Raw genomic sequence first — 13888 nt, 5'->3', positions numbered from 1 at the left:
AAAGCGGAGTTTGCCTCTTTCTTGCCCGCCGGCCTCACGCACAGCCGCTCTCACCTCAGCCGTGCGCCGCCCGCTGCCGTCCCGCTGCCCCGCTCCAGCTCCTCACGGCGCGTTAACGGTCGCAGCCACCTCTCCTTCGTGCCCCGAAGGCCAGAAGGGAAATCCCCCGAGCAGGGCTCTGAGCGACGGGCAGCCATCGCCGGGATACAGCGGGCTGCGCCCCGCCCGGCAGCGCTCGCGCCGTCCGTTGCGATTCGAAGGCGGCGGCGCCGCCATGGAGCCCGCGGTGGCCGTGAGGGGGAGAGGCGGAGGTGCGTGAACGGCCGCGGCCCGCCGCCCTCAGAGCTGCGGGAGGGGCGGGAGGGACGGAGCGCGGCGGCCCTGGGGGCTCTGAGGTACAGACGGGGGTGCGCCCAGGTCTGGCTTCCGTCGTTTCCAACAACCAGCTACACCTTCACACCTCCCCCCCCCAGTCCCGAATTGTTTGTCTCTTCACCCTTCTTTCCTCCCCGCCAGGCGCCACGACAATCCCGGTAAGTTACAGCAAAGAAACGGAACTGAAAAGGACCCTGGTGGAGCTGCTCATCTACATCACGTTCCTGGTAGCCCTCAGCCTCGGTAAGTCCCAGCCGCGCCCTGCGGGTTGTGCAGCCCCAGCCGCACAGCTGCGCTCACCTCCCGCCCGCCTTCCTTCGCAGTGACCTTCGGCATGGTGAGCACCAACATGTACTACTTGAATAAGGTGATGGAAGACCTTTTTGTGGAACACTCCTCCGAAAGCGACGGGATTAATTTCAGGAGCATCAGTACCCACGCTGATTTCTGGAAAGTAAGGCTTTCAGGATGAATGCTTTCCCAGGTGAAGAAGCTGCTTAGCACGAATTCGGAGCAGTGTGTGCTCCTGGTCCTCCCGGAAACACCTGCTGGGTTGCTGCGGCTCAGGAAAGATGAGCACTACCTTAAAATGCACTGGTAGAAATGCTGGGTGCAAACAGCAGTCGTGAAATGTGAACAGTCAGTTAAGGGAAGCAACGGACCAACCACCAAGGGCTGCATCAGTTCATCTGGTGGCACTGTACTCCCTCATATCATGTCTGTTATTGTTAGTCTATGAAGTAATGAGTCCTCACTGTACAAGTGCATGCTGATGCACTAAAAGCAGTTGTAACGCGTGCACAGATGGTTACAAACTATGGGAGCATGTTGTTTTGCACTCTAGATAATGTTCTTCTGAAATGAAATGCTCTACCTGCATTGAAGAAACATACAGAAAGGATTCCCCCACCTCCAAAAATAAATGCTTCCTTTAGGTACCTCAACCTAAAAACTTAGTCAGAAATACATACCTCAAAACAGATCTTCAAAGAGTAAAATAACAATCACTTGTTAAAACAACAATGAATGGTTAATTAAAACAAAATAGAATGGTTGTGTGTGTAACCATTTGTTTAAAATTCCATGTAATCTTTCAGTGAAGCTCCAAACAGACGTAGGTTGTAGTCTTACTCTGAATAATCTCATTATATGGCTCTGGGAATTTCATTGCATAGGGAATAGAATGGACTCAAAGAAAAAAGATGTCAAGATCTGTAAGACAGCATGTATTGAACATAGTTCGTATTCTACCTTAGACTCCACAGCCATAAGCAAGCTGGGAACCCTGTCAAGTTTTTTATGTGGTACTTACATCTTTTGAATCTTTAACCTCATTGTGCAACAGTTTGCAGAGGGACCGCTCTTGGATGGGCTCTATTGGAACACATGGTATGACAACAGAACCATGACTGACCTGAAAAACACCAGCTACATTTTCTATGAGAATTTACTGTTAGGAGTAGCCCAGATCCGCCAGCTAAAGGTGCGCAACAACACCTGCACCATCTACCCCTACTTCCAGCCTTTCCTCAAGAGCTGTTACTCCCAGTACAGCTACCAAGCTGAAGACAAGTCCGACTTTGGTCTGAAGAATGAGTCTGAGTAAGTCATTCTACTTCAGATCTTCTTGTGGCATCTTTTGGAGCTTTAGAAGGCATTTTCAAAATCTGAAATATTTTCAGCTGGAACCAGTAATGTTTTTGAAAACCTCACTAAATCCTTAGCACCATAGTTCTTGAGTATTCTCAAGTAAAAATTGTGCGTGCTGTGAACTACATTTTCTCCTGGGTTTACACAGAGATAAACCATCATTTGTTTTTATGCCAATATTATAGACAAGAATTTGGCATAGGAAAGTTCTAGTGGAGAGACAGGAGGAACTGGAAACAATGAGCACATTTCAGCATAAGTACACATTAATAAGTCTATTATCATTAACATCTCTGGGGAAATGCTCAGTTATACAAAGCCTTAACTTAAATCACATGTTAATAGACTGGAATCATGCTAAAGTGTTGTGGAAACAGAGCCAAAGGACTGCTTTGAACATTTCATTTAGCATTGACTTAAGTCAATGAAAGAATATGCAAACATGCCACAGTAACAATGAACTACCAGAGGTATTCCTTTTACATATGAAGGGTTTAAGGTAATAAACTGTCTAGGCCACACTAGGCAGAATCCAGACTGATAAGCACTTTTGTGAACGTACTGAGTAGATATAGAAGTGGGAATATTTTGAGGTCACGTGCCTCATGTTTATTTCATGTAAAGAAAATGTATTATTTAAATGCCTGGATTAAATGTTCCATTGTGAATGCAATAGAACACAAGAACAAACAAGAATAAAATAAAAGTTAAAACTTACTTCAGTACACTTCCCATAGGTTCGCTGCCTTCTTTTCCTGTTTCTCACAGATGGAAATATGTTTCTGCCGCCTCTTTCTCCCCGTGGTACTGGGGATCTGTGGGCTTTTACGGAAGCGGAGGATTTATATTCACCTTACCAAGATCAAAGCAGGAGAGCATGGACAAGCTGGAATTTCTCAGGAAGAATGGTTGGATCACTCGGGGAACCAGGGCTGTATTTATTGACTTCTCAACATTTAATGCTAACATAAACCTCTTCTGTATAGTCAGGTGAGTTCTTACCTTTACTACATGTGAAATCCAGTTTACTGAGGCATGATGCTTGTTCAAGGACACAAGGAAAAACTGATCACCTCAGGCGTAAACAGCTGTGTTTCTCAGGCAGTAACTGAGAAGACAGTAATTAATTAAGAAATACAGAAATTCACTTAGAGCAGAGAGCAGACCCAGAACTTTTTTTTTCTCCAGACAAGGTGTCTGTTGGGTACAGCTGATTACTGCTGTCATACGAATAGGTTTCATAGTAAGGTCAAAGACTGTATCATTAGTTCTGTTGTCAGCTACTGAGATAGGGTGAACGTCCACTGTGAGAGCTTCTTTAGAGACTTCACGAAACACTGTAGCTTGGCTCTCCCAGCCTTCCCTTCAATGTGATACTGCTTTCATAGATCTTGCAGATGCAGGAGTCATCAAGTTTTACTATTTGTCCCAGCTGGAGTCAAGTTAGGTATATTAATGAGGTAATAACTGATGTTAGACTATTAAGGGCTGAGACAATTAAAGGAGTGGTAACTAACACGTCTCCAATCTTTTCCAGGTTGGTGGTGGAGTTCCCTGCCACCGGGGGTGCTCTCACCTCCTCTCAGATACACTCCGTGAAGCTCCTCAGATACGTCTCCTATTATGATTACTTCTTGGCTTCTTGTGAAGTTGCCTATTGCCTCTTCATCATTACATTCATAATCCAGGAAGCAATAGAAATAAGACGACTGAAAATGAAATATTTCAGAAGTGCCTGGAACTGGCTGGATATGCTGTTGATAGTGGTGAGCTGCTCCTCAATTCTTTTGTGCTTGCCAGTCCAGGCTAGCATCAAGACACCAGTCGAGCCAAAACCACCCAAACCCCTCCTTCTGGTTAGAGCCATTCATTTACTGTTCTCCCATGAAGAGGCCTACACGCTTTAGCACCCCTGAACTCTTTTCTAGCTTTGCTGTTGAGGCCTGTAGCTGCATGACCTTTCCACTCTTTACTGTCCACCCTGTTTTAGTTGCAGAGCAGGGAAGTACTAGCACATAACACAGTAAAATCAGAATGTATGTTGTAGTACAAATCAAGCATTATCATAGAACAAGGAGGCCAGGAAAGTCTGACATGCAGTTTTTAACCAAACATCTAAAAATTTCAGGTTCTTCAAAACTAATCAAGGGTCTGTTGAAATCAATACAATATTTCTGCTATGCAAAATAATGAGTCAGAAAAGAAGAAGGTATCTGGTTTTCAGTTTCACTGGCTTCTGCTTTCCTACAGGTATCCATCCTTGCCATTTGCTTCAATACCTACCGCACTATAGAAGTGTCCCTGCTAATGGAAGACCTCCTTTCTAATGCTCACGCTTATCCAGATTTCTATTTCCTTGCATTCTGGCAAGTCATTTATGATAACGTGATTGCTGTCAATGTCTTCTTTGCTTGGATAAAGGTATTGGCTCTTACTATTTATTTATTTATTGTACTTGAGAAACATCATGCTTCTAAGCTTGTTATAAATGCTCACTTTTTCATGAGTGAACTGCAAAGATGGGGCTAGAATGGGGAATTTTGTTTATGAGATTCCCGAAGGGTTTTAAATTATCTCGTTCTCATAAACATGGGTCACATAAATACCAAGGCCATCTAAAAAAAAAAATTTGCACATGAACAGCTGTCTCCATTTGAACAGCTGAGAAATAGCCATGGCCAAACAGCTTCCTTAAACTCAATTTTTTTTTCCTAGACTCAGTATTATCAAGGTCACAGCCTGAACTATACAAATGACATTGCTGTACTAGGTGAAGCTATTTATAGCGTTCATAGCTTTCAGTTTGTCTTCCTGCACCTCCAAGCCAAGGCTGCATGAAGAAGCTGTTTGAGAACACTGACTGCTAGCCAGTTGTGTGGACAGTTCCTCATTACATCTTTTCTGCACCCCAGCTGCACGTTGCCCTGCATCATCTTCCCCACAAACTGATTAGTGTCAATTTGGTAGCACAACTGCCATCAGACAAGACTTTTGTTCAGCCTTGTTTTCACAGCCAGAGTAAAAGAGCTCCTCACCAGCTCTGCCTGACAGGAATCCTCAGGTGCACGAGGTTGGCCTTTTTTGAGGTCTCCTTGCCTAAGGCTCCAGTTCTGCCAGAGCTGATTACACATAGTACCCAAAGGCCTGTGATCTCCTAATTTTAGCACAGAAGCCCAGCAGAGTATTCCGTCTCCCTAAAAACACAACCAACCCCAGTGCTCCTTACAGATACAGATCATTAACATCTGGAATGCAACTTACTTCCAGGTAAGACATAATGTGTAAATTAGGATTAGATAACCTTCCTGAAGTTCTGTTAAGAGAATGCACTACATTCTGACACCACCTCCCACCCCCAATAACAGCATGTTGTTCTCTTGCAGATATTTAAATACGTAACCTTTAGCAAAACCATGACACAACTGTTATCCACTTTATCTCGCTGTGCCAAGGACATCATTGGATTTGCCATCATGTTCTTCATCATTTTCTTTGCCTATGCACAGTTCAGCCACCTCGTCTTCGGGTCTCAAGTTGATGACTTTTCTACTTTTCAAAACTGCATGTATGGAATTTTCTGAACTTTTTGATGCAAAACCCCTAATCGATAAGGGTACAAACAGCTTCTGATAAGCAGAATTTTAAGAGTACAGTTCTCCAACTCTTAGTCTATTTCATAATGTAAAAGCAATTCTGTTGGTCCTATGGGCTGCTTATCATAATAACTGTATGTCCAAAAGGGCTGCTTGAGAGACCCAAGGGTTCAAAGCACAAGCTGAGTGGGTTCAGAAACAGAAATCACAGCTCTTAAGAAAACATTCACCTGCATAGCTAAGAGTGTCCAAACCCCAAATGCTGACTCCATTGTTTCTTTCTATTTTTTTTTTTAATCCACTCATCATATTAACGCCATCCATCAGTTCCAGGTATCAGCTGGAACTGTTTGTGATGGTTCATATACCTTGTAGCAATCCGTTACTCAGTGTGCACTGTGTTTTAGCCTACAGATAAATTTCTTAGAACTTTAGAGAGATATCTTCAAAATACCAAGACTGTTTGAAAGCAGTTATTTCCATGTAAAGCTCTGTGACTCTTCTAAAGCTGTTTTGGACCCACTTGGATGCAAGATAGTCCTAAGATGCTGCAATACAGAAGAATATGCATATTACCTAGTAATTAAATCTCCTTTAGGGAGACAGAGGGACCTACACTACTACATTCTATACTAACAGAAAATAAGGGATCCTAGAGCTGGAACAAAAAGAAAACAATTATACAAATACTAAACAATTTATTCAACATGGAAGTGTTTTCTCCTAGAAGACATTTAGCAAGTGCCTTGCACTTTTAAATTCTCAAATGTGTGCAAAATGTCCACTTTACCATTGCACTGTAATGCTGGTTTCTCTTAATTCACCACTGTTGTTGTCACTGAAATCAACTGCATCTAACCAACTACTTTGTTTTCTTTTTTAAATAATGTTTAAAATACTTTAAAGGAAATCAGTCAACCTCAGTCTTATGTGTTGTTTTGTGTTTTTTTTCCCTGCCAGTTTCTCACAGTTTCGTATTGTGCTGGGAGATTTTAATTTTGAAAGCCTAGAAGTAAACAGCATCCTTGGACCTATTTACTACATCTCATTTGTGTTCTTTGTGTTCTTTCTCTTGCTGGTAGGTAAAAATGCTTCTGTGTAAGCAGTAGAGAAAAAAAAAAATGATTACCTTCTGTTGGGTAGTGCTCCGAGACAGTGTTTCCTACCTCAAGATGACACTTTTGCCTGTAATGCTTGACTTGCCCTGTCTGCCCTTCAGCATACTTAGGCTGTAAGACAGTCTGGATTCTTTGGCACGAGCTGGCAAGGCATTTCACAGCTCTGCCTTCCTCCAAAGAGCCAAAAAAGGGGCTTTTGCACCATGGAACAAGCATATTGCACCTTTCACTCTACTCTATTGATTTCTTGAGATTTTAACTTCTGAAAACTTACTTGGAAGCTCTTGAGAAGTGCAAAGTTTCAGCCTTGTCAGCTGGAAAGTTGGAATGACTTTGGTGGGACTCTGTAGTTTCAAGTTCTAGACCAGCTGGATTGGTGTTTTCATTACTAAGGTCTGAAACACCACTTGAAAAAGACACAATATGTAACGGGAAATCTGTCACTCCAAGGAGGTGGGCCTTTTAGCCAATGCTGCACAGGGGAAATAAGCAAATCCTCTCCCAAAACAGGAGGTTCTAAGGGAATTTAAATACATTAGAAGCGTATCTGCGCCCAACAAAGCTCTTCCAATTCTATTAGTTGCATTCCTTAGCACTGAGCAGTCCCCAAAACAATAAGCCTAGCATAACAAATAGAGTTTCCAGAAAAATATCTAACTGCATCCTTCCTGTACAGAACATGTTTTTAGCTATTATAAATGACACCTATTCAGAAGTCAAAGCAGACTTTGCAGTGATTCCCGATCAAGAACTTCACATCACAGACCTCTTCAGACAGGTAAGTTAATGCTTTTGTAACTCTCCCAATGAGATCAAGTTTAGAGGGGAATTTCTATGCTACATCACTAGCAACGAGCCTTATGCAGCCAGGCCACAACCATTTAAGAACACCCAATAGTTGTTATTTCACTTTAAATAAACGTTTGACAGATAACATCCTTCCATTAAACCCACTGGAGCACCTAATAATTATTACTGACTCAAACAGCATGAGCTAGGGTGCAGGAAGCTACCTTTTCTTGACCCTTTTAAAAACAGTATTTAAGACCAGCCTGATTTGTGATATATCCTGGTATCAACTTCTTTCAAATCTTACTTCTGCTATTCTTCCTAGACGAGAAACTGAAGTTTTTCTCTGTATGCAAGTTTAGGATATTGCCAAGTGAAACGAGCACAGGGGCCCCACACCAAAAGCCTACACTTGGCTCTCTGGTACAGTTTAGCTTCCCCTACCCAAGCTTGTTCTCCTAATCCTAGTCAACAGAAAGATGGAAATGAATATGCTGGAAGACCAAAACCCTTATTGGATTTGGCTGAATAGTACTTTAAGGATTTAATGACAAGTTTAAGATGTAGCAGAGTGAGATCTCTGAGCCAAGGGAACCAAATAAGGACCAAGTCTTATGGGATTTCTTTTTGATTGCCAAGGCATCACACCAAGCAGGTCTGTTACTCCACTCAAATCCTTAGGAAGAAATGTTTCTGGGTAAACACAAGCCAATTAACATGCTCAACATTCTTTGTCCAGATCTACAATAAAGCCCTTGTCAAGCTCAAATTGAGGAAACCAGATACAGATCTAGGAGATGAGAACCTGGAAAGGTAAGATCTCAACCCAAGCTGAAGTATTTGCTGTTAGCCCCTGTGCCAAGCAGAGATGTATTCTCACACGACTTGTCTTTTTTCATTTGTGTGAACAAGAAGCAAGGAATTTCCATCCACTAAAGGAAAGGATATTTCCAAGCCTTCCAAAGGAGGCAGTGCTCATGAAAAGGTAAGGTTTATTTTTTCCTATATTCTTAGAACTGGTCGTATTTCAAAAGCTGACTAATACCAAAGGAGTCACAGTTGTACCCACTTTTACTTACAAAAGCTTTTTTCTCCACAGAATACTATTTTTAACATCACAGAAATAGCAAAAGATAGAGCTGTAAATAAACGAGAATCACTAGTTATGGCCCAAATGTTAAATGGAAGCTTGTCTGGGCTCTGGACAAAGTCATGAAATACAAGAGCAGAGATGGCTGTAGGCTGTGGTCAGTGTGTCTTAGCAGTAGTAGGAAATTGTGAGGTGGGCATTTGCCCAAATGTTAAACTAAAATGGATTATGGAAAATAAACCTGTTTTTGAACAGTGTGTTAGGTCATAGGCTGCATTTGCAGCACAATAACAACTATTTCCACTTGCTTTACCAAAAGGCTTTCAGCAGTTCTTGGTAGATCCATATCTGCAGTTAGCTGGTGCAAACACTTCCAAAACATCTTTAAAATTATATCTATTAATTTTACAATAGAAAGAAAAAGCCCCATAGCTAGCTACAAGCACTACTCCACGCAGTGGCTGCAGTCTCTCACTTCTGAAAAGACGTATGTATTCTTACATTCTATCGTTTCAAGACAGAAGGAAGACCCATTTTCCTATGGGAACATTTTTCTCCCCCAGGCTGCATATCTTTTGCTGCTCAGGCATGTCCCCCTCCCTGCATGAGTGACAGTGTCCAAGTAAGTCACTGTGATTTTTCTTCCTCCCTCCCCCCCTCCCTCTGGTGCTGATTAGAGGCATCCGAAGCCACCGAAGTTACAGAAAGGGAAAGAGAGTCTTCATCACTCCGACTCAGTCATTGCTTCTCAGAGCTCTGTCTTCCCTGAAGAATTTCAGCAGTAAGTGTTTGTGAGAACCTGTTCCTGAAGCCTTACTCCCATCCCCAGGTGCTTGCATCAGCCCTGACTTGAATTAGCTAAAACTCTTACAGAGCAACAACTTGACAAACAGGAGAGCAAGGCAATGAACACCAAGGCAATGAACCTAAGACATTACTTCACATGTTCTTGTACAGCTGCCAACAGCCACCCTGGGAGAGGGAAGGTGGAAAAAGAAAACACATTTAGTAGAGCAGTTGTTAAGGGTGTTAATCAGGATTGAAGTGAGAAGAGAATTTAAGATATTATCTCTCTTCTAGAACATTTCCTCATGGCTGCTCAGAGGGTGACAAAGGCTGTAAGGCCTTGTGCTTGGGCAGGGTATTTCAGGCCTTAAGGCCCTTGGCAGCAGACAATATAAGTGAGCAAACAAAGATTACAAATACAAGTTTAAGGGGAACGCATCAAAAGGATTTGTTCCTGTATTTGTCTGTCATAGGCTCCTCAGACGTACATCTGAGTTGGAGAAGGAATTAAACAATGCTAATGCAAAACTCAGTCAGATTATGAAAAGCATGCAACGACTGAAGGATGCTTCAGGCAAGACAGCACGGTAAAATGGTAGCAGAGATTGACTTCTTCATACAGCTGAAATTCAAAGTCAAGAAAGAACAATTCTTCCCCTACACCTTTACAATTTTTATACACAAATATAAACACATAAAAAGTAGAACTGTTATTAAAGGCATACTAATGTAACTTCACAATCTGATCTGTGAGTTTCAGATAGTTCTTCAACCTTGCTCTCACCAGACTTCTGAGTAGATATCCCTACAAATTTCTTAGTCAGCTGCCTCATTTTGGAGCTGCTGTGAGCCATCGATACAAGCTGGAGGCTCTAGTAACCAAGAGAACTGACAGCAAGCTCCCTGGGCCTGCTGTGTACATGTCTCTCAGTCTCTAGCTACATGAGCCAAGTAACAGTCCAACACATGTCTCATTAACCCTGACTCCCCAAGGCCACTTTCTTTAGCTCATACACTGCAGGCAATGGCAATGCATATTTCTCAGCAATTCTTTCACGCACCTGTTGCTTCCACCACCACCAGCACCACCACCTCCAAAGCGAAATTGGTCTTTCAGAAAATAAAAGTCTTAGTGCTTAATGGCTGGAACCGCTAGAGGGCATTGTGTTTCAAACCTGAATTCTTAGAAAAAAAGTCTCTTGTTAGTCGATTTATACCCATTGCCTTACAGACCTGGTGTTACCTTCCAGCCAGACACGATCTACCCATATGTAGCCATTAATCCACTCATATGTAGTTATAAATATTTGTTCTTTGGAGAGATTCAGCCACAGGAAGAAACAAAACAGAATAAAACACATCCAAACACCATCTGAGCATGCCATAACCAATGTACTATGAACAATCCATTTGTCAAGAGAAGAATTATCCTCCTGTCCAGAAGTGTGTGCAGTGACAGCATTTACTAGCCACAAACACAGCAGTAACTGCTACACACGATGCTTATTTTGAGGCTTAGAGATTATTACAGATGAGAGACAATCAAATTCTGCTCATCAGCTGCAGGTGTACTCACTGGCAGTGAATTAATCAGCTTTCTGCCCAGACTCCTCCTAAAGTGTTTACTGCAGGAACAGAAATGATCAAGACTCAGTTTGCCCCTGTACCATCACAGCCCAGACTGGCAATTTAGCAGGACCTGCAACCCCAGTGCAACATACCAAAAGTTAGATCAGGAGCCAGTGTGGTCACTTGGCTGCTGTCTCTGCTGAGTAGCACAGTCTAAGGAGGTAAAATGAGGCTTTAGCTGCTGCAGCTTCATTAAGGGCTGTCTCAGCACCAGAGCCAGTAGCTGTGCTGGCAGGCTGCGTGACTCAGACCTGCCTGAGCAACACTGCCACTACAAACACAAACCAGAATACTGAAGGACTCAGCACTTGTTTTCAAGAGGTGGTAGAGGGGGGGAAAAAAGCATGATGAGGAACAAAGATATATGACAATAAAGGTTAAGGTATTTTTATTATAAAAGTCTATACAATGAGCACCAGACATAGCAATGCAATTACATCTGGTTTAGTTATATATATATTCCATATCTATATATCCATATAGATATATAGGTTTTGCTTTTACCAAAGTAAAACTGTTATATCACAAAATGCCTAATTCTACCATTTATTTATTGCTCAACAAGGATGGCACAAAACACACTCATAGCATAACTGTTGCCATGCTTATCTACTATACTGAATAAACAGCCAAACACTGCATAACAAACACAAAGCAGCTGTTAATTCTGAATTGGAATCAGTCTGATCACTCACTCACTTATAAAAATATTGGAATCATATAGATTTAAGCATTATAAAGGAGGAATATATTATTTAAAACATTTAAATAGTGCATATTGACATTCTGCATGTGGTATATAAAACACAAACATTCATGTACAACGCTATACAGTACACATTAGTTTCAATGTTTGGATACACCCGTGTCTGCAGACTGATAGAAAAGCAACTGAAGTGTACATTGCACAATGAAACTGAATAAAACTGATAAATGGTCTCAAGACTAGTTTAACCTCATAATTCCCTACGGTCCCAGATCGTTTTGCCATTTAAAAAAGAAAGGCATACCACCAGTGCTCAATAGTTTTAGTGCTTTTCTTCTGAATTCCAAAATTACATGCCTACGAGCAGAATAAAACAAAACAGGAAGTATTCTACAGTACACTGATGAAACCTGAGCACTAAAATGCTACTTTCAATCTATTTCATATGCTTCATGACAGAATAGCAAGTCTATGAGGTTACATGCTAGCCACTTTTTACTTGGAGAAAATTCATTTTTGGTCTTTCATAAAGCAGTGTGAATAATAGCTATGTTGACATTAGCCAGTCATAAAAACATGCAGTGAGAGTAGGTGCATGCAAAACATGGCCACGATCAAACTGATACACTGAAAAAAAAACCAAACAAAAACTGAGAAAGCACCAATTAAAATTAACACTTAGATTTTGCCAGATCAAAACCAGCTGCTGATGGCTGCTGCAGAGCATAAAGCTAGCTAAATCATCATTCAGCACAGCAGATGTGATACTCAAAACATTATTTAGTTTCAACTCTGAAGCTAAATCATGCAAGGCCCATAAACTGTTTTGCTTATATCATAAAGATTAGATATTTTTTATTCTCCAACTGTAAAACAAAACCGTGATAAACAGCAGTAATTTCTTCACTCAAAGCTGTCAGTTCACCCTGTGGTGTGCATTAACCATGCTATTTTAGCCCTTGATAGCATATTTATTTCAGGTACTGTGGATTTTTAACTGACCTAAACCAGCACTTTTCTGCTGGAGCTACACAAGTCTGAGCAACATCACATTTCTCATACACTGTAACGTGCATTAAGTTCCTCAAATCTGCTGAAAGAGGAGATGCAGTATCCAATTCAGACAAAACACTATGCCACCACTAGCTGATGAACAAGAGCCAATAAGATTCATGACAGTAATGTAAGTCCTGTAGGCAGCATGTGATATAACTTTTCAGTTTTCCAAGTTTTAAAAGACACTAAATAAGGTCACTTTCTCGTTTGTCCACTGTCATCTTTATCTAGGTGGAAATGTGACCACTAACAAGCAAAATCCATATATGTTAATTATTATGGTTATAAATGCAATTTAGATTACTAGAAATTGAGCTTGTTCCATAGCAGTTCTTTGAAAGGAATTACAGGTTGGCTTTTAAACATGCCAGGAAAAGAGAGATGTATTTTTAATTCGCTTTTTTCCCCCCTACAATAAAATAGGCAACAGGAGTACTTCAGTATAGCATTACAGTATAAATAATTTCTTCTATAATGCAAAAGTTTGGTAATGAAATTTTCAGAGTTCTTGAATGCCAAAGAACAAAATGCTATGGTTGTTTTAGAACAAGGTGGATGCATCCAATACAAAATAAATTGAAGGAAACTGTGTTTGCTAAAGTTGGATAGCGCAGTCTCAAATTTACAGATCTTATTTGCTCTCTAGACAGAACCTACTTACCCTTCAACCAACTTAGAGTGGCACCACAATAAAGTGCACAAACCGTATTCTTTCAACAGTGCGTGATATATGAACAAAAGCACTCAGTAAGTACAGTGGTAGTATAAGCAAAATGTTATTCAATGGTTTGGAGGAACCTAAGTTAAATTGATTTTGAAGAATCTTGTTTGCTGATAAGGACTTCTAACAGCCTAAGTTTGGCTTTAATTTTCTTGTACTCCCTGTACTCATCAAGCATTGGAACCCGATCTTCTTTCTGTACATTCCTGTAAAAAGAAACACGTGTAAGTTTCAGGAAAATCCTCCACGATGCAGTAAATCAAACACACAAGCAGAAACGTGCAGTTATCTTAGAGGGAAAAAGAAAGGTCTGCCAAATGGTTCATCAGTAAGAGACCATCATATTTTAGGTCCTTGTAGTTAAAACTGCCATCA

The 13888-nt window shown here is 41.3% G+C and overlaps 3 protein-coding genes across 8 annotated transcripts in view; 1 reads left to right on the top strand and 2 right to left on the bottom strand.

Annotated features, from left to right (window-relative positions):
- Positions 1 to 318, bottom strand: part of KLHL3 (kelch like family member 3) — a 115101-nt gene extending 114783 nt beyond the window's left edge. The window contains exon 1 of the mRNA XM_031598365.2: positions 55 to 318. The gene's annotated coding sequence lies outside the window, so the exon portion shown is untranslated. The remainder of the gene's footprint in view (positions 1 to 54) is intronic.
- Positions 231 to 10415, top strand: PKD2L2 (polycystin 2 like 2, transient receptor potential cation channel). Of its 3 annotated transcripts, none has more exons than XM_090150737.1 (14): positions 231 to 311; positions 517 to 618; positions 699 to 829; positions 1721 to 1977; positions 2794 to 3015; positions 3563 to 3791; positions 4276 to 4446; positions 5409 to 5590; positions 6579 to 6696; positions 7413 to 7514; positions 8265 to 8338; positions 8441 to 8510; positions 9293 to 9396; positions 9875 to 10415. In XM_090150737.1, the coding sequence occupies exons 1-14, from the start codon at positions 275 to 277 to the stop codon at positions 9990 to 9992; spliced, it is 1917 nt and encodes a 638-aa protein (XP_090006863.1). In that variant the 5' UTR covers positions 231 to 274; the 3' UTR covers positions 9993 to 10415. The 3 variants fall into 3 exon arrangements, with proteins under 3 accessions (XP_090006863.1, XP_031454228.1, XP_090006864.1); XM_031598368.2 differs by having other exon boundaries at positions 8438 to 8510; XM_090150738.1 differs by lacking the exons at positions 9293 to 9396; positions 9875 to 10415 and adding an exon at positions 9179 to 9264 and having other exon boundaries at positions 8438 to 8510.
- Positions 10416 to 11393: 978 nt separating this feature from the next.
- The window catches only part of FAM13B (family with sequence similarity 13 member B), a 41078-nt gene continuing 38583 nt past the window's right edge, over positions 11394 to 13888 (bottom strand). For all 4 annotated transcript variants that reach the window (XM_031598362.2, XM_031598364.2, XM_031598363.2 and 1 more), the window contains one exon: positions 11394 to 13719. In XM_031598362.2, coding sequence (XP_031454222.2) covers positions 13596 to 13719 — 124 coding nt within the window. In that variant the 3' untranslated portion in view covers positions 11394 to 13595. The remainder of the gene's footprint in view (positions 13720 to 13888) is intronic.

Source organism: Phasianus colchicus, chromosome 15 (genome assembly GCF_987193195.1).
Source record: "Phasianus colchicus chromosome 15, bPhaCol1.hap1.1, whole genome shotgun sequence".
NCBI lineage: Eukaryota > Metazoa > Chordata > Aves > Galliformes > Phasianidae > Phasianus > Phasianus colchicus.
This window is presented reverse-complemented; position numbering and strand designations above follow the sequence as displayed.